This window comes from Abramis brama (assembly GCF_963993115.1).
Source record: "Abramis brama genome assembly, chromosome: 4".
In the NCBI taxonomy this organism is placed as follows: Eukaryota; Metazoa; Chordata; class Actinopteri; order Cypriniformes; family Leuciscidae; genus Abramis; species Abramis brama.
Window position 1 is genome coordinate 18376499 of NC_139966.1, and position 22679 is coordinate 18399177.

General features: G+C 42.1%; 1 protein-coding gene and 1 long non-coding RNA gene across 3 annotated transcripts; one reads left to right on the plus strand and one right to left on the minus strand.

Moving 5' to 3' along the window:
- Positions 1-655: 655 nt before the first annotated feature.
- Positions 656-18500, plus strand: LOC311081270 (uncharacterized protein). 2 transcript variants are annotated; one of them, XM_084111728.1, is made up of 5 exons: positions 656-878; positions 10616-10969; positions 11048-11172; positions 18143-18249; positions 18341-18500. In XM_084111728.1, the coding sequence occupies exons 1-5, from the start codon at positions 725-727 to the stop codon at positions 18474-18476; spliced, it is 876 nt and encodes a 291-aa protein (XP_083967854.1). In that variant the 5' UTR covers positions 656-724; the 3' UTR covers positions 18477-18500. The 2 variants fall into 2 exon arrangements, with proteins under 2 accessions (XP_083967854.1, XP_083967855.1); XM_084111729.1 differs by lacking the exon at positions 656-878 and adding an exon at positions 10433-10546.
- Positions 5666-8702, minus strand: LOC311081528. The gene is made up of 6 exons (XR_014605910.1): positions 8440-8702; positions 7518-7625; positions 7253-7347; positions 6996-7174; positions 6133-6263; positions 5666-5896 (listed from the first exon to the last, which is right to left on the minus strand). It is a non-coding gene; the product is annotated as an uncharacterized lncRNA (long non-coding RNA).
- Positions 18501-22679: the final 4179 nt, after the last annotated feature.

Below are 22679 nucleotides of genomic sequence, written 5' to 3' on the forward strand. Positions count from 1 at the left end.
TCTGGTGGTGATGCCCTATAGAGGAATGATTATGAGCATCTTTCAAATTATTGATTTGACCAATTCTATACACAAAATTTGATATTCTAAATAAATTATTGCATTACATTTACACTCACATGAACAATATAGTGGTAACGTAATGTGGTCACTATAATTCTATGGTTTAAAATTGAAAAATCTGTATTGCTAAATACTTTATAGTCATTTTTATAGATTTACTTCACGGATGGTTCTAAACGTATAAGGCCTGGAACACACTTGGTCACATATCACTTCACATATCATGAAATCTGACTTTTTCCGTGTTTAAATGCTATTATCAGGTCCCCGGTGCATCTACCAACCCAAAAAAATGAAAAGTGACAACCCAGTAACTTTTATTTTGTGAAAAATTTAATTCCCTTTGTAAAGCACTTTGAACTGCCAAATTTTGCCTTGTTTTAGCCTAGACGTCAGGGCTGTGTTTGGACGGCTATTAGATGTCTTTTAAACACAAAATTGCTTGCTGGGCTGTCACGGCCGAGTTTCACATATACATCAGAAAAGAGAAGAAAAGACTATCACAACTTCTGCTTCATGTCAACTTTAAGGGTCTGATGGCACTTTTCTTTTTCTTCACACATTGAGCACAAGTTTGTGCCACTAGCTTTAAAAAGAAGACGAGTGCTGATTACATCTAAAAAAAACAAGGAACAAAATCAATTAATGTTAAAGAGAAGAAATGTCTGATAGTATTTATGATGATGTGATCGGGACTGAGTCTGAGGGAAGGCCGACAGAGAGACTGGAGATGACAGTGGAAATCTATGAGAGTGCAGTGAGAGATCATGACTTCAGGACAGAGATAAACACACATCAACCACTTCAGCGTTCAGGTAATCACATTCATTACTTTGATAGAAACATCACAGTCTGCACATATTCAGTCATCTAATGTCATACCTGTGGTGTTCAGGAAATGATTGTGTGAAGATCATAGAAACATCACAGACTACATTTACATGCAGCCAATATCCGGGTTATGGTCGGGTTAAGGTCACTATTTGGGTTTCTGAAACATTCAGAATAACCCGTTTACATGCGTGAGCAGAGAGAGTTACTCCTGTTTACATGGAATTTGTAATCAATTGGCAATATCTCGATGTAAACTGCGACGCACGGTTAGCGTCTGGACGTACGGACAACCTTAAGACGCAATATGCGTCATTTCCGATTCTTCTTCCTGTATCCAAAGACAACAACAACAGCTGCAGCACGCGGTTAATGGATAGTTCGGGGCAGATAGCGATCGCCTTTGTTTGCGCTTTCCTCCTCGCTCCAAAAGTGTGGTGCTGTGCTGCGTCTCGCCATGTTTACCTCTACTTCTTGTTTACTTCCGGTATACTGCACGCAGGTTTTTGTATGCGCCGTCTCTCCTCAAAAGACCAAGATTCCTTGCGAAAAGAACATGCGCAGAACACAAATCAATGTTCCTTTTGATGGGGATATGCAGATACACGTTTACATGACCAAATATTCGGGTTAGAGAAGGGGTACCCCAGGGGTCATATCCAGGTTTTTAAAAACCGGGTTATTGCTAATATCCCGGTTTTGAACGGGTTATTGGCTGCATGTAAACGTAGTCACTGACTACGTTTACATGCAGCCAATAACCCCTTCAAAACCAGGATATTAGCAATAACCCGGTCGCGCACGGCCATTAAAACACCGGCAAAATCCCGGATATGCTCATATCCCGTTTTTTAAAAACCCGGACATTATACCTGGGGTACCCCTTTTCTAACCCGAATATTTGGTCATGTAAACGTGTATCTGTATCTACGGTTGTCCGTACGTCCAGACGCTAACCGTGCGTCGCCGTTTACATCGGGATATTGCCCATTGATTACAAATTCCATGTATACAGGAGTAACTCTCTCTGCTCACGCATGTAAACGGGTAATTCCGAATGTTTCAGAAACCCAAATAGTGACCTTAACCCGACCATAACCCAAATTTTATCAGCTTGTAAACGTAGTCAGTGTCTGCACATATTCAGTCATCTAATGTCATAACTGTGGTGTTCAGGAAGTGATTGTGTGAAGATCAGAAGCTCAATAGCAGCTACAGTGTGTTTGGTTCTACTTTTTTGTTCTTCTGATGCTATTACTGGATTTAATTACTAACCGTTTGTATTTAAAAACAGAGCAACATGTTTACTCAGTTTGTGTGTTTTAGTTTGGATGGCCATAAATCTGATATCTGAAATTATTTTATGAACTGAACTGTACACTGATAACCTTGAACACAACTGAAGCACAGCGTCAGTCTATTGTTTGCCCTTTATTGATGAAGCAAACCTCAGATGAGGTCAGGTGTATTTGAGTGTCAGAAAAACTGCACAGAAACATCCAGCATTAGTTTAGTGTTATCATGACGGTTTTACGGAAGACCTGATGCCTTCATAATAAATTTTATGAGAATGCTGCTCTATCTTTGTGTTAGTGAAGAAACAGAGAAAACACAGATCATAACAAGTGATCTTAGCCTTGACTTTAGTGCTGTTAGTCACAATCCTCACACTGTAAATTATTTGGCCGTACATTTACAGTAAATTACTGGCTACTAGTTGAACTGGTTTCGCAGGAAGTTACTGTATCATTTTTATCGATTTTCATCGTATTAGGCAAGGCAAGTTAAGTTTATTTATATAGCACATTTCATACACAATGGCAATTCAAAGTGCTTTACAAAGAAGAAATTAAAATAATAAAAAGAAATAAGAATAATTAAAACAGTTTAGAAAAATAAAATAAAATACAGTACAGTACAAACAGTCGGACGAACAGCGGCACAGTGCTCATTCAGTAAATGCATAGCTAAACAGATGTGTTTTGAGTCTGGATTTGAAAGTGACCACTGTAGGAGCAAGTCTGATCTCTTCTGGAAGCTGGTTCCAGATAGTCTGACTACGTCAGACTTCGTACTTCCGCTCAATTTCAGTTCGCTTCTGTACTCAGTCTGAGATAGCGACCTATCTCCCAGTTTACCTCCGGCCTGAAAACAGCCGGCCAATCAACAAATAGAGGGCGGGCTGAGAGCCGTGACGACGTAGACACTGATTGTACCGTGGATGCGTAGATTGACTTCACATAATCTGCAAAAGTCGTTCACAGCCATGTTCACTCCGGTATTTCGCTCGATGGTTTTGTTTTCGCATCATACATGTGTTTACAGTGGAAGTTAGATGCGGCTGAGCATGCGCATAACACACGCCATAACCAAACATTATGTGATTGGCTTACGGGTAACCAATGATTTTAAACTTCAGACAAGCGCGAATGTGAATGTGACTACAGTAGGAGCACGTCTGATCTCCTCTGGGAGCTGGTTCCAGCTGCGGCTGGCATAATAGCTAAAAGCGGACTCGCCATGCTTAGAGTGAACCCTTGGTATTTCTAGCTGATATGATCCTAGTGATCTGAGTGATCTGTTGGGTTTATATACAGTGAGCATATCTGCAATATATGGAGGTCCTAGGCCATTGAATGATTTATATACCAGTAATAATACTTTAAAATCAATCCTAAATGTAACTGGGAGCCAGTGTAAAGACCTGAGGACTGGTGTGAGGACATATTTTCTGGTTCTGCTCAGCGTTCTGTATGAGCTGCAACTGTCATATGGTCTTTTTGGGAAGGCCAGTGAGGAGTCCATTACAATAATCCACCCTGCTGGTGATGAAAGCATGGACAAGTTTCATTAGTGTGATATAGCACTGTGATCCTGTAGAATTACTGTATTTAACTGAAGATACAGTTAATGCCATCAGATTTCTGTGACTTAGCAGTATTCTTCTGTAGAATTACTGTATTTTACTGTGAAGTAACAGTTAATGCCATCAGATTACTGTGATATAGCAGTATTCTCCTGTAGAATTACTGTTTTTAACTGTGCCATCGGATTACTGTGTTTTAGCAGTGTGATCCTGTAGAATTACTGTATTTAACTGTGAAGATACAGTTAATGCCATCGGATTACTGTGAATAAGCAGTATTCTCCTGTAGAATTACTGTTTTTAACTGTGAAGTTAGTTAATGCCATCAGATTACTGTGATTTAGCAGTATTCTTCTGTAGAATTACTGTATTTAACTGTGAAGTTAGTTAATGCCATCAGATTACTGTGATTTAGCAGTGTGCTCCTGTAGAATTACTGTTTTTAACTGTGAAGTAACAGTTAATGCCAATGCACAAAGCAGTGCGTGCTTACCGTTTTGAATATCAATCCTGTTAAACACTTAATTTATTCCACTCCGCTCATGTTAATATTGAAATATTCGCCAAGGAACACTCAGGTAAGATGACGTAACATTAGAACAGCCTTCTATCTGTACTGTTTTTCTTCTTTGCTCGCTGTTTTGCTATTATTCTCGTGCACTGACTCATTCACTAAGATGAACAGCCAATTAGAGTTCTCTCTCTCACCGACGGCCAGACGCCGATTCAACATGTCGAATCAGCCGAAAAAAGCAGAGGAGGACCAATTTCAGCTGACGGTGCGGAACACACTGAGAAAACTTAGTTGAGCTAAGCTCGAGTTCACCCAGATACGCTTAACCTTATTAGCTTAAAGATTATATGGGCAAACGAACTTGTGAACTGTCATAATGCCTACATTAAAGGTACAGTCTGTAAGGATGACAGCTAGCTGTCGAAATAGGTACTGCAGTCCAAATTCAAAATATTGGAGATCGTTGTTTCCCGCGGCCCCTCCTCCTCAGACTCGACGCTCATGTGGGTTGCCAGTTTGAGAACACACAATAGAAACGGGCACAATTGACAATGAAGGCTGAGGACACTTACACACTGTAACTTGATGACTTGATTTATCTGCGTTTTATTATGCTCTCATTCATTGAGATTTTTAGATGGGGTTTAGGTCGGGTAGAATCTACAATCTCTGAACCAGATTGTTTGTTCATTTCCAGTACGCTGTGTTTCCTGCCAACTGGCATCCCAGGGTGTCGAAATACTATTAAGGTGAACCGGCAGTGGGCGAGATCACACAGACCAGAACAAAAAACAGAGAGAACGGGTTAAAAAACATTAGTAAAATAACTGGCTGTAGAAGTGTTTTTCAGAGAAACGAGAATGTGAACTCAACATGCCCCTTACAAAAAATTACTGCAGTTTTTTAGAAGTAATACTGCAGTTTTTGTTACATATAGAAAATGCAGTTTTTTGGACCACGAAAAAACTGCAGTATTGCAGTATAGCTGGAGTACAACTGCAGTTTTACTCAGTAGTAGTGCTACAATTATGCTGCAATATAACTGTGGTAGTACTGCAATAATACTGCAATATAACTGTGGTATTACCGCAATAATACTGCAATATAACTGTGGTAGTACTGCAATAAAACTGCAATATAACTGTGGTATTACCGCAATAAAACTGCAATATAACTGTGGTATTACCGCAATAAAACTGCAATATAACTGTGGTATTACCGCAATAATACTGCAATATAACTGTGGTAGTACTGCAATACATAATTCAACTAAAGTACAATTAGCCTACAATACTACCGAAATGCAATAGTAATAAAATGCTGTACAATACCATTGAAATACAACCAGGATAAGTTTATTTTTACACATCTGCAATATAATGAATTAAGGTACAAAACAACTGCAATGCAACAAATGTGATTTTACTTTTTTTTTAATATAACTTCAAATAACAGGCTGGGAGTTAGACAATGTATTTAAAGTGTTTATTTATAAATCATGCATATCTTCCCCCACATTATTCAGAGAGGTTGCGGTTTTTTGAAGAGCTTATCCTCATTATTCCACTTGGTTCTTTTAACTGCCTTCATCTCAGATGTGGAAACAATATTTTGGATGTAGTCTGGAAAAACAAACAAACAGAATCAGAGAAACTCTTTCAGTTACACTCTTCACCACATGCATATATTATGCCTAAAATGAATCTGCAAGTTAATCTCTTAAATTTAACTTGGTGTCAGCAAGTGTTTGTGGAAAGTATTCATACTATTTACAGTTATTTTTTTATGGTTTACTGTTCAGCATTAATAATAACTTTGAAGTTTGAACACTCCAGGTAAAAGAAGTTAAATTACTCACCCTCGTGTTGTTCCAACCCCGTAAGACTTTCGTTCATCTTCGGAACACAACTGAAGACCTTTTTGATGAAATCAGAGATCTTTCTGTCACTCCATTGACAGTCTACACAATTTGCCCAATAACATGCATTTCTGGAAAAAAGCTGAAAGACACAATCATTTTTAAATGCTGGGAGTGCATCTGTTTCCCCGCAGCCATTATCTTCTGTTTTTACATGTTACCAGTGCATTTTTTTTTTAATTTATGTGAATAAACAAATATTTTTTTTATACAAAAACAGCTTTTTATGTAAAATTCACTTTATAAAAGACCCACACTTCTAATTTTCATTCATGGTTTAGTGTAAGATTTTTGCCCATCTTGTGGAAAATGCTGTTTTAAAAGTTAAAAATGATCACTTTAACCAGTAGATCGCTGCAGAGCTCAACTATTTGACTAACTGAAATAATCTTTTCACAAGTTTTTCCAGTTGGATTCATATCTACATATTATAAGATCACAATTATAACAATAAAATTACTTTGTCAAAGGTTAGCATTTTTTGTACTGATATAGCAAATAGTGGAGCTCTGCAATACTTTTTTACTTTTAAAACAGATTTCAAAAAAATGATACACTTAACCATGTCAAATTATCCATGTTATCCCCATGAATGAAAGTTAGAAATGTGGGTCTTTTAAGTGAATTTTACATAAAAGGCTGTTTTTTGTATAAAAAACAATATTTGTTTATTTATATAAATTTTTAAATATATAATAAATCCTCCAAAAACTGCACAAATGTGGAGTAAAAACATTAATAAACTGAGTAAAATTAGGCTATATTTTGTTGCCTGGGGTCTCTGGAGAACTAGATTTCATTACCTTTCCACTCCTTCAGCTCTCTCTCGGTTTTTATCCTGAATCTGCGCTAATATTGTAAATCTTCTTTTAGCTCTTTGATTTCATTTTTTAAATCCTCAATCTCTTCACGTCTGAATTCTTTAATGGCTGAGGAAACGGAGGACTTCGTACACTTGATTCCTCCAGCATTCCCTTGGTTCCTGAAGTACAATTTCAGTCATTATGTATTCTAAACTATAAAGATAATAGTTTAAGGTATAATAAAGAATGTAGCTTACCATTATTTGAGTGCATCTTTGTTTAACCGCAGCCATTATTTTCTGTTGGATTACATTTTTGGTCTTCTGTTTTTAGTTGTTACCAGAGCTTTTTCCTGAAAACAGCAATCACACAATAAAAAGTATTTCTAAAAAAAAAAAAAAATTTCTGCACATTAATGTCAAACTATTTAACATAATTGGTCAGCATTAATAATGGCTTTGAACACTCCAAGTAAAAGTAGTTAAAGTAGTTAGTTCACCCAAAAACCCATTAATTACTCACCCTCATGTCGTTCCAATCCAAGACGTTCATTTAATCTTTTTGATGAAATCTGAGATCTTTCTGTCACTCCATTGACAGTCTACACAACTTGCACAATAACACGCATTTCTGAAGAAAAGCAGAAAGACGCAATCATTTTAAATACTGTGAGTGCATCTGTTTCACCCCAGCCATTATCTTCTGTTGGATTAGCCTACATTTTTAATCTTCTGTTTTTAGTTGTTACCAGAGCATTTTCCTGAAAATAGCAATCACACAATAAAAAGTATTTCTAAAAAATAAAAAAAATAAAAAATCATTTTCTGCACATTAATGTCAATTAACTATTGAACATAATTGCTTGTATTTTTTATGTATATCCAGTAATGTCCGATATTCCAAAAAAAAAATTAACGGTAAGTTAACACTTTACAATAAGGTTCGTTAGTTAACTACATTAGTTAACATGAACTAATAATGAACTGCACGTATATTAATCTTTGTTAATGTTAATTTCAACATTTACTGATGTTTTATTAAACCCTTGTAAACATTAGTTAATGCACTGTGAACTAACATGAACAGCTGTATTTTTATTAACCTTAACACAGATTTACAAATACTGTAACAAATGTATTACTCATGGTTAGTTCTTATTGTAAAGTGATACCATTTTAACATAAAACAAAGATAAGTACAATTATCATTAATAAACTGAATTTTGTGTACAGTGATAAAAAATGAAAATAATGCTGCAAACAGAGCACAATCTGTTGTGACGCACCTCTAAAAAGTAAACAGTGTAGCAGTAAAACTACAGTAAGCGCGTTTCCTCTTGCTCACACCGGTTTGAATAACATATAGCCTAACGTTACTTAAAGTCTTTTTACATATCTCTAAAATTAAAATAAACAGATTTGAGGGCATTATACGTTATACTCACCGCTAAACTGAATGACTTGACAAGGCCAACCTCGCTTATTGATCTTCTTTTCTTCCAGAAAACGCTTCTCTTCCGTCCCACTTGTGAATGACCACGGCCACGGGTTGTATTTCTGTCATGTCTTTGTGTTTTAATTGTGAGAGTTCACGAATATGAACGTATATGAATGATGTCGTCAGTGAATAATCAACCAAACCGTATTTTATGGAGCAGACACTACGGGAAAATACACTGACTGACCCGTAACCCGTAACGAGCATCAGCTGATCTCGAGACTCGTTGTCAGGACAACGACCGCTGCGCGTTCGCGCGAAGGAAGAAGATCTGGTCACGTGCGGGCAATATATGCGGGTGAAAAAGTTCGTCACACAATACAGCATAACTGCAGTACAGATACAAACGGTAGACCTATGAAGACTTCAGATGCAAGTCAATCTGAAGTTTTTTTATTTATTTAAATAAGCTTTATTATTATTATTATTATTATAAAGCTCCTTTATTTAGGTTCAATAATTTCACTTCAATGGCAACTAAAATTACCTCATTGCCATCAAAGTGAAATTACTAAACCTAAACATAGGAGCCCGATTAAAAAAAGCTCATTTAAAAAAAAAAAAAAATCAGATGAGGTTTTTGCATTTAAAGTCTTCACATGCATATCAGTGCATCAGTGTTATTGTTTAAATACTTAATTATACTGCAGATCTACAGTTGTACTGCAGTTATACTTCACTATAATGAAGTTGTACTTTTTGTACTGCAGTTTTACTGCTGTTGAACTTCAATGTACTGCAGTTATACTGTATCTATACTTCGTTATACTGCAAATCTACAGGTGTACTTCATTGTACTGCAATTATACTGCTTTGAACTGCAGTTTTACTGCAGTTGTACTTCATTGTACTGCAGTTATTTTTTGTAAGGGGTTTCCTAAATATCTGCAAACATACTGTGGTATTTTTATGCTTTAGTAGAGTGAACAATTACATACAGCACATTTAAGGCCACAGCTTACCTTACAACTTTATTTCCCAGTGCTCACCACAGAAAAATGCTAACGTTTTTAGCACTAAGAAAAGCTATAGTTAACACATAATGACCAATGTTTTCTAAATGAGTATCCAAAGAAATTTCCGACGGTGTTTCTAATGTCTCACAGTTTGCTACTAACTTAATACATTATAATTAACACTAAAACCAACATCTTTAAATTTGCATGATCAAACCTACGCGAGTACGTTAACTGCTAACAACATAACCTACAACTAACGCTATTTGGTTAATACTTTTAACCATGCACTATCATATTGTTTAATTGAGCAAATTTTGACATTTTACCACTTACCGCTGAATCCATCAGATGAGACCACAGAGGAGACGAGAGAGCTCAATGACACAGTGTTCACAAAAGATTGAATTTACAGTAGTTTCCTGCATTATTTTCACAGTACAATTCTGAATATGGTATTTTCAAATATCACAGTTAAAGCCTGTGTGATAATAATGTAATTTACTGTGAAATATTAGTTACATCTTGTAAAATCCTGGAAATAATTTACACTGTAGGTTCTCTGGTACACAAATTAAAATGTTTTGAAGATTTCTTGAGATTAAAAAAAAAAGCTTAAAAGAAAACGCTTTTAAAGCGCTATTAAAAGTATCATCAAATATGACCCGGGGGTTTATTCCATGTCTTCTGTAGTCATATGATATGTTTGTGTGAAGAACAATCTGAAATTCAAGTTGATCAACTTCTCCAGTGAGCTGTTAAACAATGCAACTGAATAAGAGTCACACTGAAAATGTGTTAACTTGAACCCGGCTACTACATCTAACCACACTACCACAACGGTGCCTTTTAGCAAGAGCTTTTTGTTACGCAAATTCATTGGTATTATCAGACAGGAAGTCACATGCTCTTGTACTTTGCCACTTATTGGCCTCATTTACTAAATTTAGAGTCACAAATAGCAGAGGACTACAGAAATACACATAGTTTCCATCATTTCCATGACCAAGCGAACAAAAATGTCTCAGCCTGTTTATGGCAATATAAACACTGGTGGAACACAAGATCTGGACAGAGGCACTCAGAGAAACCATACAGGTACAAATACAACACACCATTAGGAAATTAATAAAACCTTTATCATTATTTTCTTTACTTTATTTTCAGGAAGTGATTGTGTGAAGACCAGAAGCTCCAGAGCAGCTCCAGTGTGTTTGGTGCTTCTGTGTGTTCTTCTGCTGACTGCAGTCATAGTGCTGTGTGTCCACATCCATACCAAGAGCACAAACTACACAGAAGAGAGACAACAGTTACTAAACATGATTACCAACCTCACAGAGGAGAGAGACCAGCTACTAAACATGATTACCAACCTCACAGAAGAGAGAGACCAGCTACTAAACAAGGACATAACCTTGACAAATGAAAGTGATGGAGTAACCAAGAACAATTACCAGACTAATGAAAGAGACCAGTTTAATCAGGAGAGAAATGAACTGTGGAAGATGCTCAGTGAAATGGGTAATGTTAAACTATAGTGTTTCCATAATTCAGTACCAGTGGTAAAAGTGCTAGTGGATGATCTGGTTCTGTTTACAGATGGATGTATTTATCAATCCAGTTTTTACTATATGTCTTCTGAGGAGAAGAGCTGGTCTGAGAGCAGAAGATACTGTACAGAGAGAGGAGCTGATCTGATCATCGTAAACAACAGAGAGAAAGAAGTGAGTGAAACATAGATTGACCACCGAAGGTTGTGCTGCACTCTTACAGTATGAACACTCAGAAACACAGACGTTAAAGAGTTAATTCACCCAAAAATGATAACTCTGTCATCAATTCCTCAACCTCCTCTCTTTTCAAACCCATAAGACTTTGTTCTTCCTCAGAACACAAATGAAAGATATTTTTAATGGAATCTGAAAGCTTTCTGTCCCTCCATTGAAAGTGTATTCACCCAAAACTCTTGACGGTTCAAAATCCTCATCGAACATAAGTAGAGATCAACCGTTCTTGCTTGATGCATGAGAACAAAATTGCTCTATGTTTGTTCGCTGATAAAAGCTACATTAAATCGTACTCGGTTACTAACGTAACCTCGGTTCTCTCTAGAAGAGGGAACGAGTACTGCGTTTGAAAAACGCTGCGGGAAAAGTCTCTTTTCACGAAACACTGAAGCAAAAATTATCCTTTAATTTTTCATATATGTAAAACGCGTTGCGGCAGCAGCAGACAGCTGAAGCAAGACGGCTTGTCTGCTCATTGGCTGCTCTGCGGCAACTGCATAAGCCTATCGAGCGCAGGCTGATGCAACATCAGACCAATGAGGGCGCTTCGCGCCCTCCTCGCCACTTCCCGCCGAGACGGGCGTGGCTTACCTCTATAAAAGGAGCTCGAGAAGGCTGACTCACTTGATTTTGATCGCCGAAGCGAACCAGAGTGAACCAAACGCACGGCAAGGGAACGCAGTACTCGTTCCCTCTTCTAGAGAGAACCGAGGTTACGTTAGTAACCGAGTACGTTCTCTTACGAGAGTTCTCTCGTACTGCGTTTGAAAAACGCTGCGGGAACCCCTTGCAAAACGCCGTGCGTGCTGGGATAAAAACACTGATCACCGGAAGCCATTTCAGGCATACAGTGCATAATCACCAGATAGACTCACACAGAGTCGGGGAATAAGGGGGGGGAAGCCTTAATTCCCTATACTGTAGCGTCTGCAGGCTTAACATGACCTCACAGGGAGAGTCTAAAGACAGGAGGGGATTCCTCCGTCCTTATATAGACATGTCCACAGACGCGAATATGACATCACATAGCCAGGGTAGGGAGCCTGCACTAATGTGGGAAAACGTGGGTCTTACACAGTTCAGCCCAGCATAGTCGGCATAGTATTACACCGACAAAAGCTTAGCCTGTAAGGCGGGAACCTCTAGGTTATAAAACCTGATAAATGTAGACGGAGAGGCCCAGCCTGCCGCCGTACATATATCCTGTAAGGAAATCCCGCTGGACCAAGCCCACGAGGAGGCAACGCCTCTCGTAGAGTGCGCTCTGACTCCCAACGGGCATTGAATGCCCTTGGCAGTATAAGCCAGCGCTATTGCGTCAACTATCCATCTGGATAGGCTTTGTTTCGAAACAGCCGTTCCTATGGAACGTCCGCTGAACGAGACAAAGAGCTGCTCTGTCTGTCTAAAGGCAGCAGAGCGGGACATATAAGCTCTTAAAGCCCTAACAGGGCAAAGAAAACTCGAGTCCCCTTCCTCACTCGACGCCGGCAGGGCAGCCAGGGAAATGACCTGAGCCCGAAAAGGCGTGTTGAGGGATTTCGGCACATAGCCGTGCTTAGGTTTGAGTATGACTTTAGAGTCATCAGGACCAAACTCCAAGCACGTCGGGCTCACGGAGAGCGCGTGCAGATCGCCTATGCGCTTCACTGAAGCGAGAGCCATCAAAAACACTGTTTTGAAAGACAAATGTTTGAGGCTGATTGACTGGATAGGCTCGAAAGGGGCACCTTTCATGGCCGCCAGGACCGTAGAAAGGTCCCACATAGGGACTGACGGAGGCCTGGGTGGATTCAGTCTCCTAGCTCCCCTGAGGAAGCGGATGACTAAATCATTCCTTCCTAGTGACTGACCCAGCGTTGAACCTGAGAACGCTGAAATAGCCGCCACATACACTTTGAGCGTGGAAGGGGATCTGCCCTTATCCAACAGCTCTTGTAGGAAGGAGAGAACCTCCGTTACCTCACATTCGAGGGGTGAAAGGCTCCGAGCTGTACACCAGCCGGAGAAAACCGACCACTTTGAAGCGTAGAGTCGCCTGGTCGACGGCGCTCTAGCCTCCGTGATGGTATTCATGACTCCCTCTGCGAGACCAACGGGTATCCGTTGAGCGCCCACACATGAAGGGACCATAGCTCCGGGTGTGGGTGCCAAATCGAGCCCCTGGCCTGCGAGAGGAGATCTCTCCTCAACGGCACTGGCCATGGAGCAATGTCTGCTATCTGCATCAGAACTGGGAACCATGCCTGGTTCTTCCAGAACGGTGCTACAAGCAGCACTGGGCATTTCGTTTTCCTGACCCGTTCCAACACCTGAGGCAGGAGGGAGACGGGGGGAAAAGCGTATAGCGGGCAGCGCGGCCACCTTTGGGACAGCGCGCTGTCGGTCTCTGAAAAGAATGCGGGGCAGTGAGCGTTTTCGTGGGACGCGAATAGGTCCACCTCCGCTTTGCCGAATCTCTCCCACAACAGCCGGACTGTTTGTGGGTGTAGAGACCATTCGCCCGTAGGAACGTTGTTCCTGGACAGTCTGTCCGGGCCCACATTTAGCAGCCCGGGCACATGTACTGCTCTCAGCGAGCGTAGGTTGTGCTGAGCCCATAGCAGGAGGCGTTTCGCCAGCCTGTACAGGGGTTTGGAATTCAGACCGCCCTGGCGATTTATGTAGGACACCACTGCCATGTTGTCCGAACGGACTAAGACGTGTTGGTCCTTGATGTGGGGACAAAAACGCGTCAGCGCGTTGTGCACTGCCAGCATTTCTAGGCAGTTTATGTGTTGGAGCTTTTCCCGTTCCGACCATAGGCCGAAGGACGGTCTGCCGTCGAGCAGCGCTCCCCATCCCGAGGTGGATGCGTCCGTAGACACCATCTTCACCCTCGAGGAAGTCCCCAGGCTTACACCTGATTGGTACCAGTCGTTCGCCATCCAAGGTACCAGGGCTGTGACGCAGTCCTGATCGACCTTGAGGCGTAAATGACCGGACACCCACGCTCTGCGCGGAACCCGCGCTTTCAACCAGAACTGCAGCGGGCGCATGCGGAGCAAGCCCAGCCGGAGAACTGACGATGCTGAGGCCATGAGACCCAGCATCCTTTGAAATTTTCTGAGCGGGGTGAAAGCGCCGCGGCGTAAGGACTTCGCCGCACGCTGAATGTTCAGCACGCGCTGTGGCGACAGCCGTGCTGTCATAGACTGTGAGTCCAGAACTATACCCAGAAACGGAATCGTTTGGCTGGGGTTCAGTGAACTCTTCGCCCAATTGACCGTGATACCAAGATTCTCGAGGTGATCGAGTAAAATGGCTCTGTGCTCTATGAGCTGAGATCGTGATTGGGCTAGGATCAACCAGTCGTCCAAATAGTTCAGCACTCGCATGCCTCTGAGTCTGAGAGGAGCGAGCGCTGCGTCCATGCATTTCGTAAAAGTACGAGGTGCCAGGGACAAGCCGAAAGGCAGGACTGTATACTGGTATGTCTGACCCTCGAAGGCGAATCTCAAGAATCGCCTGTGATGTGACGCTATCTGTATTTGAAAATACGCGTCCTTCAGATCTATCGACATGAACCAGTCTTCTCGGCGAACATGCGCGAGAATTTTGCTGGTTGTGAGCATTTTGAAGCGGCGTTTCACTAATACTCTGTTCAGTCGTCTTAGATCCAGAATGGGTCTGATACCGCCGTCCTTTTTGGGGACTAGAAAGTATCTGCTGTATATTCCCTGTTCGCTTTGAACTCGGGGAACAAGCTCTATCGCCCCTTTGCTTATCAGTTTTGATATTTCGGCGCGAAGTAGGTGTGCTACATTCAGCGGTACCGAAGTTTCGACGCGCGCTGTGAAGCGCGGAGGGCGTCGATAAAACTGTAGCGAGAAGCCTCTCTTTATAATGCCTAAGACCCAGTCCGAAACCCCTGGAAGCGCTGCCCATGCATCTGCATGGTTGGCTAAGGGCCGGATACAGAGCGCGCTCTGTTCGCCGTGCGACAGAGGTGCTACGGGGCTCACAAACATAGGCGTTATGCCTGCGGCATTTGAGGCGGGGGGCGCGCTTAATACAGCGGGCGGAGCGCTCGCCCTCGACCTTACAACAGTGTTTGGCTGAGTGAGGGAGGGCTGCGCGAGCCCCGTGGGACTCATGTGTGCGAGTAGATGTGGGCTGTGAGCGGGCACATTTACTGCTTGGGGCGCGCTGCTTGTGTAAGCAGCGCGCGCGCTCACAGGTCTCGTTTTTACAGAGAGCCTGTGATCTGATAGACATAGTGTTCGTGGGCACTGAGTAGTGGGCACTTTTACTATGTGGGGGGCGCAATCGACCTGAGACGATTTTATTTGCGCGAGCCCTGGGTGCAGGGCTGTGCTTATGTGTATGGATGGGCACAGAGGAGTGGGCATCGACACTACACTTATAGCACCATCGGCCGTGGCCGGGACACCAGAAAACACACTCTTTTCGAGACATATCTGGGTAGCCGTAAAAACGGCTTTTGAGTGCAGGCAAGCGGGCACTTGTACAGGCTTGCGCTTTGCAGAGAACGCTGGGACAGCCGCGAAGCTTGGGGCTGAGACAGCGAGGCGCTTGGGTTGGAGGCCGGCCGCAACGGGACTCACACACCTGCGCTTTCCTAGGCGGGCTAGGACTTCTTCGGGACCTCTGGCTGCACTACAATCCTCGGTCGCGGCGCGCGCGCGGGGCGCCGGGCGCTCGATCGAGAGCGGGGTCTCGAGCTGCGCTGTTGAGGCTGCTGCGAAGAGGGGGCCGAAGGCGGCGGCTGAGGCTGTGCGGTTCGCGGGGTCCGTTTGTCTCGACCCGCCGCGGAACCAGAGCGCTTCGGAAGGAAGTGCTTGAAGGCTTGAGACGCTTTCTGGGCTTCGGTAAATCTCTCTACGAACTCGGAGAGAGAAGAACCAAAGAGGCCAGCGGAAGACAGCGGGGCGTCGAGAAACGCGATGCGCTCGGAATCGGCCATCTCCGTGAGCGTCAGCCATAAGTGCCTCTCAGCGACAGTGGCGGAAGCCATACAGCGTCCCATGGCTTGTGCGGCAGCTTTGGTGGCTCGGAGCGTGAGGTCCGAAGCACTCCTCAAATCCGCAATGCAGACAGCATCAGGTCCAGCCTCGTCCCATTTACGGAGGAGATCACCCTGGAAAATCTGCAATGTAGCCATGGTGTGTAGCGCTGACGCGGCTTGCCCAGCGGCGGAGAATATTCGCGCGAGCAGCGTCGACGTCATGCGGCAGGCTTTTGAAGGCAACACCGGTTTAGTTCGCCGTCCAGCAGAGGGCGGGCACAGATGGGTCGCTATAGCCTGTTCCACCGGCGGCAGAGAGAGGTAGCCTCGTTCATTCGCCTTGTCCAATGAGGAGAATGCAGGCGACACAGATGAGCGTGTACGCGCAGAGTAGGGCGCGTTCCAGGCCTTCGCAACTTCTTCATGTAACTCAGGAAGAAAAGGAGCGGGCTTAGATTACGGAGAATTGCGCTCACCTGGGAGGAAGCTACCATCGAGCCGGGTGCGAGAGGGGGGCTCCGGTGCAGACCACTCGAGGCCGAGGTTCGCCGCGGCCAACGCGAGCACTCGCATGAGCTCCGTCTCGATGCTGGCTCTCACTGAGGGCTTTCGGGCAGGAGGCGCGAGGTCCTCAGAGCTCGCCCAATCCTCGCTGCCTGAAGCGAGGAGAGAACAGGAATCCTTTTCCCCCGACGCGGCCTCCGAAACAACTTCCTCTGATGACGCGGCGGCGGGCTGCGGGCGCTGAGCATCAGGAAGTGATTCGGGGGAGGTCGGTGAAGCTGGCGGGCGAACCGGCGAGCTTGGTCGGGGTGGAGAGGGTTCCGGGACCCGCTGCGAGCGGCGCTTCTTACGGCGCGGCATCGCGGCGGAGAATGCAGGCTTCGAGAAGGATGCCAGGCGGGTCCTCAGAGCCACCATAGGCAAAAACTCGCAGTGAGGGCAGCCGCCGTCAGCGAGCGCGAGCGCTGCATGGCCCTCACCGAGGCAGGAAACACAGATGACGTGGTCGTCTCCCCCGGCGAGTGGGGCTCTGCACGAGCCGCAGGATTTAGGCATCTTTAGAAAGACGCCGCTCTTTTAGGGGGTGAGTGCTACGAGAACACTCACACACACACACAAAACAGAGCACAATAAAGGATATGGGCGTCGGAAAGCGCAGCAGGTACGGCTGTAGAAGGCGGCGTAGGCCAGCGGCTTCGAGGGCTCGTCCCGCTGAAGTGCTTGCTTCGGACGACGCTGCTTCCGTGATCCAGCGATGCGTGCGCTTCGCTGAAGAGATTAAAATCAAGTGAGTCAGCCTTCTCGAGCTCCTTTTATAGAGGTAAGCCACGCCCGTCTCGGCGGGAAGTGGCGAGGAGGGCGCGAAGCGCCCTCATTGGTCTGATGTTGCATCAGCCTGCGCTCGATAGGCTTATGCAGTTGCCGCAGAGCAGCCAATGAGCAGACAAGCCGTCTTGCTTCAGCTGTCTGCTGCTGCCGCAACGCGTTTTACATATATGAAAAATTAAAGGATAATTTTTGCTTCAGTGTTTCGTGAAAAGAGACTTTTCCCGCAGCGTTTTTCAAACGCAGTACGAGAGAACTCTCGTAAGAGAACTGTTCATCATATAAGGTGATCGTGTCTCTTCAGAATACTTGGATTAAACGGCTCAATTCATATGGATTTCTTTTACAAAGTCTTTATGAACTTTAAGCGTCAGAGTTTTGGGTGAATAGACTGTTAATGGAGGGAGAGAAATCTCTCAGATTTCATTAAAAATATCTTTATTTGTGTACCGAAGATGAATGAAAGTTTTATGGAGCTGGAACAACATGAGTGTGAGGAACTGATGATAGCATTTTTCATATTTAGGTGAACTAACCCTTTAAATGTAGTTTACTTGTTGGTTCTACTAGGAGCTTGTTAAGAAGATGACTGGAAGCACTGGAGTCTGGATGGGTCTGACTGACGGTGATGTGGAGGGCAGATGGACATGGGTTGATGGCAGCACACTGACCTCTGGGTGAGAAATCACTGAACTGAACTGATTATTCTCTAATAAATGATCATATCTCACAGTCTGAAGAACATCTAATGCTGATCTGTTGATGCAGGTCCTGGATTTTTACAGAACCAAATGGATATGAAAAAGAGAACTGTGCTGTGTTATTTCCATCAGGGTGGTATGATTATCGATGTGAAAATGCTTTTAAATGTATCTGTGTGAAAAATATTTTAAAAAATGAGTAATTAAATATATTTTAATCACAGCCATAACAACATGTGAACTGTGTTGTAACTGAGTCAAGTTTCTTAATATTCTCCCCATAGTTGTAAATAATGACAGTCACTACTTTATAGCGACAGTGTGTGTGTATATATACACCTGGGGCAAAGTCTATATATAAGTATATATAAAACATGATGACATCTTATCAAAATAAATACATTAATAAACAATGTATTTAATAAATGAGTCCAAACACAGAGTTCAGTCAACTATAACCAATAGTAGCTTGAATCCAGACCACAAAACGATTAGCTTTGATGGAAGACTGAAGATTAAACCTTTAGATGACACACAGCTCATATACTGAAGATTGACCAGATCAGAACAGTGATGGACTAGTTAAAGGGGTCATGACAAATCAAATCAACCCTGATCTTTTGACTTAAAAGAAGTCTTTGTACCATTAAAACATACCGGTAGCTTAGCTCAAATCTCCTCATTATGTCTGAACTGTTTACGTTCAGACATAAACAGGTTTTTTTTACATGGATACTCGCAAAGACGGGCATTTTGACACATAAGTGTGTATTTGACAGTCCATTCCCAATAAAAATAATTTAGTTCAGTATGAGTAGTGGCTTATATGCATTTCGTGTGAGATCACAACTATTAAGTACAACAGTAAAAGGCTTTACGTAGCGTTATATAGTGTGCTGAAGGGACACAGGCTCATTGAATGCCATTATGTATATGAACACTGCAAAATATACTTTTCTTACTTAGTATCTTTGTCTTGTTTCCAGTCCAAATATCTAAAAAAAATCTTCTTAAATCTTCTTAAATCAAGAAGCATTTACTAGATGAGTAGAAGGGCATAGGAAATTATATCTTGTTTTCTAATGAAAAAGAAATAAAAATTAAGTGAGTTTAAACAAGCAAAATTATCTGCCAAATGTGGTAAGAAAAAAAAGTTACTTTTTAACATCAAGAAAAAATCTTAATTCAAATCTTACCCCATTGGCAGATCATTTTGCTTGTTTTAAGCCAAAACTCAATTTAGTTTTTTATTTATCAGAAAACAAGATAGAGTTTCTTATGTCATTTTACTTCTCAAGTCAATGGAAACGACAAAAATACTAAGTAAGAAAAGTATTTTTTGCAGTAGATCAGGGCTGTGCGTTAACTTTTTTACACATAGCACTGCTGCTACAGAGGTTGAAAGTTTTGAAGCGCAGCCCACACAACTGTAGCACAAGTAGAAAACATCTCTGTTTTACCATCTCTGAAAACCAGAAGTGTTGCAGTTTGTCTCTTAAACAGGCATAATGTTCCATACAGGGCACAAATAATACAAACCTTAACAATAAATGTTTTCAGACAAATATTTTATTTGCCTAAAATGGCAACCTCTTGCTTATAACTTTAAGTCAATTTTGTTTGTACAGCCAAATATCTCTAATCAGTATCTAATGTCAATCCACTTTGGTTGGGCACTTGAAAATACCACTTAATTTTCATATAAATCATTAGAAATGTCTAAAGTTGTATTATAACATATTTTCAAGGAGTCATATGACAGTTCTAAAAAGAACATTATTTTGTGTATTTGGTTTAATGCAATGTGTTTACGTGGTTTAAGGTTAAAAAAAGTAATTATTTTACACATACTGTAGTTTATTGTTGCTTCTCGAGCACCGCCTTTCTGAAACACGTCAATTTTTACAAAGCTCACTGTTCTGACAAGCTGTGCTCTGATTGGCCAGCGATCCAGTGCGTTGTGATTGGCCCAAATACCTTAAGCATGTGACGGAAATGTCACGGCCCTTACCATATTTGGAACATCAGCTCCCAAAGCAATAATGACAGGTGATACAAAGATATGTAAAGATAAAACCATGTCTCCTCTATACTGCTCATCAGTAGCAAATTCTCGAAATATGAAAATATGAAAACATACTTACAGGCCGTGTCTTGAGTCAGAAGCACCAGACTGTACTTGTAAAGATGGAATTGCCCCACTTTTTAGAATCAGCCTTTGTGCACAGCCGGCCTTGTGTTCTCCCAGGTTCTGGAAACAGTCCTATGAAAAATGTGTTATCAAACCTGGAAAAACTCACTCTTTGAATACTTCATCATAAATTACAAAATCAATAAAAAGCATGGCAAATATTGCCTAATGGTTGATCACAAGTTTATTTTTATTTTATTTTTACAATTGGCCCACTCCCACTAAGTGAAGAACGAAATGTAGCGATGAAGGTCCTCCTTCCTTCATCTAGAGACAAAACTGGGGAGGAAAATGATGTTTTCTGATGGAGGATATGTCACCCTTAGTAGAAACACATTAATAATGTGAGTACATTTAGAATAATTGTATACTGTTTTCTACTGTATATTAAAAATACAATTACAAAAATGTGTCAGTCTTAATTTTAGATATATTATTTTTACTGTTAAACAGTAATTTTACCTGGTTTGTTTTTGAAAACGTATTATAATACTCCTAATGATTAGCCTATATTAGTATAAAACCCATCAACAATTTTTTTTTCAAGCAAAGTGTGAAAGAAATGGTGACTGTGGAGCAAGTGTCAAAATCTGCAGTGAGGATGAGTGAAGTTTTGCGTGAGGCAAACATGAAAACTTCACAAAAGAAGATAATAAAGGTGGGAAATTAGAGGGAAACTACCTCTGGGTCCCTTCGCTATTACACATACCTGCAAACTCAGAAGGACTGAAAAAGGTGACAGATTTTTCAGTACAGGGACAGGGACTGATCTACGTTGTACTGGAGAATTTCCTGGTGTGTGTCAACATCAGGCAGCAGGTGATCCATCATTGCTGTGAGTTTCCTCAGTTCAGACCCAGTTTGAGAGTGCCCTCTCAGTATTGGGTCCATGGCCGACAAACACTGGAGGGTCTTGCTCTGCAGTGGCAGCTTTTTTTGCAAGTACCTGGCACACGTGATGTATGCCTGGGAGACTTCCTCCAGGAATGGCTTCAGCAGCTGAAACAGATCAGCAACACTTACTATACTTTTATCATACAAACTCTGCAGAGGCTCCTAATCAATAATTAATCATTCTAATTGCAGTTCACAATTTTAAGTACTCACAGGGTGTTGTGGATGTGCCACTCTGAATTGATTAGCCTTCTGCCCCACATACATCTCCCTCACAGGCAGCAGTTTGTTGTCCAATTCCATAGTAGCCCGAGTTTTGGACATCAGGTTCAGGTGCTCAGATTTGACAAAGCAGGCAAGGAAGTTGGTAAAGACTTGAAGCTGTTTTTCATGCAGTTTATGAACAAGTGTCTGACTGCCCTATAAAGAAAATAACCTTAACATACATTGAACGTGTGTGTTTTTGTACGTTGAACCACAAAGAAATGCATATTCATTTTAACTCAGGACTCCCGAAAGATAAATACAAGGATTCCCTTAGATCACCCCACTATGAAAACGCATTATACCCTGTGGTCAAATAAAATGTTGTCAGAAGTTATTAGACATGGGATCACTAGAATTTATTTTCTAGACCCAGGCACCACAGAATCCTGCAACATTTTTATAATCAATCTAATTCTCATAATTTGTGATATTTTTTCTTATTTTGAAAAACCTGATGAGAAATGTAGCATTCACCTGAGTAGAAATGGGAGCCATAAGCAGAGGACTCAAATTTCAACTCACCTGGAACACCATGACATATTCCTTTAGGATTGGTACCACTCCTGTATAAACACTGAGGTGCAGCTCAGTTATGGTGGCTTCATGCCACACCTTCCTAACCACCCTCTTCTTCCGGTCTTTTCCCAGCTGCGTCATTCCTGGAAAAATCAAAGTCTCTGTAACAAAGCTCTGTACAAAAGCTAACATTCCTTTGGTTACCATAGTGCAGGTAGGCAATCACAGATCCAAGGATAAATAACTGTGATGAGTTACCTTTTTTGCTGAGGTCCTCACGAAAGGACTGAATCTGTCTCTGTGCCTTTTCGCTCACTTTGTAATTGGCAAAAAGCTGCCTCAAGGGGTCCTTGTAGAGGGCCTTGTCTTCCCTGTCCATAAAGCCATAGTAAAGAACCTTGTAGGCAGGAAGCAGCCTCTGGGTGCTAATGGCAACATCATAAGCCGATAGCCAGCGATGCTGAATGAACCTTTTGGGAGCGGAACCAGGAAGGCCCATGAACTCGCATATCTCTCTGAAGTATGCCAACTGAGAAAG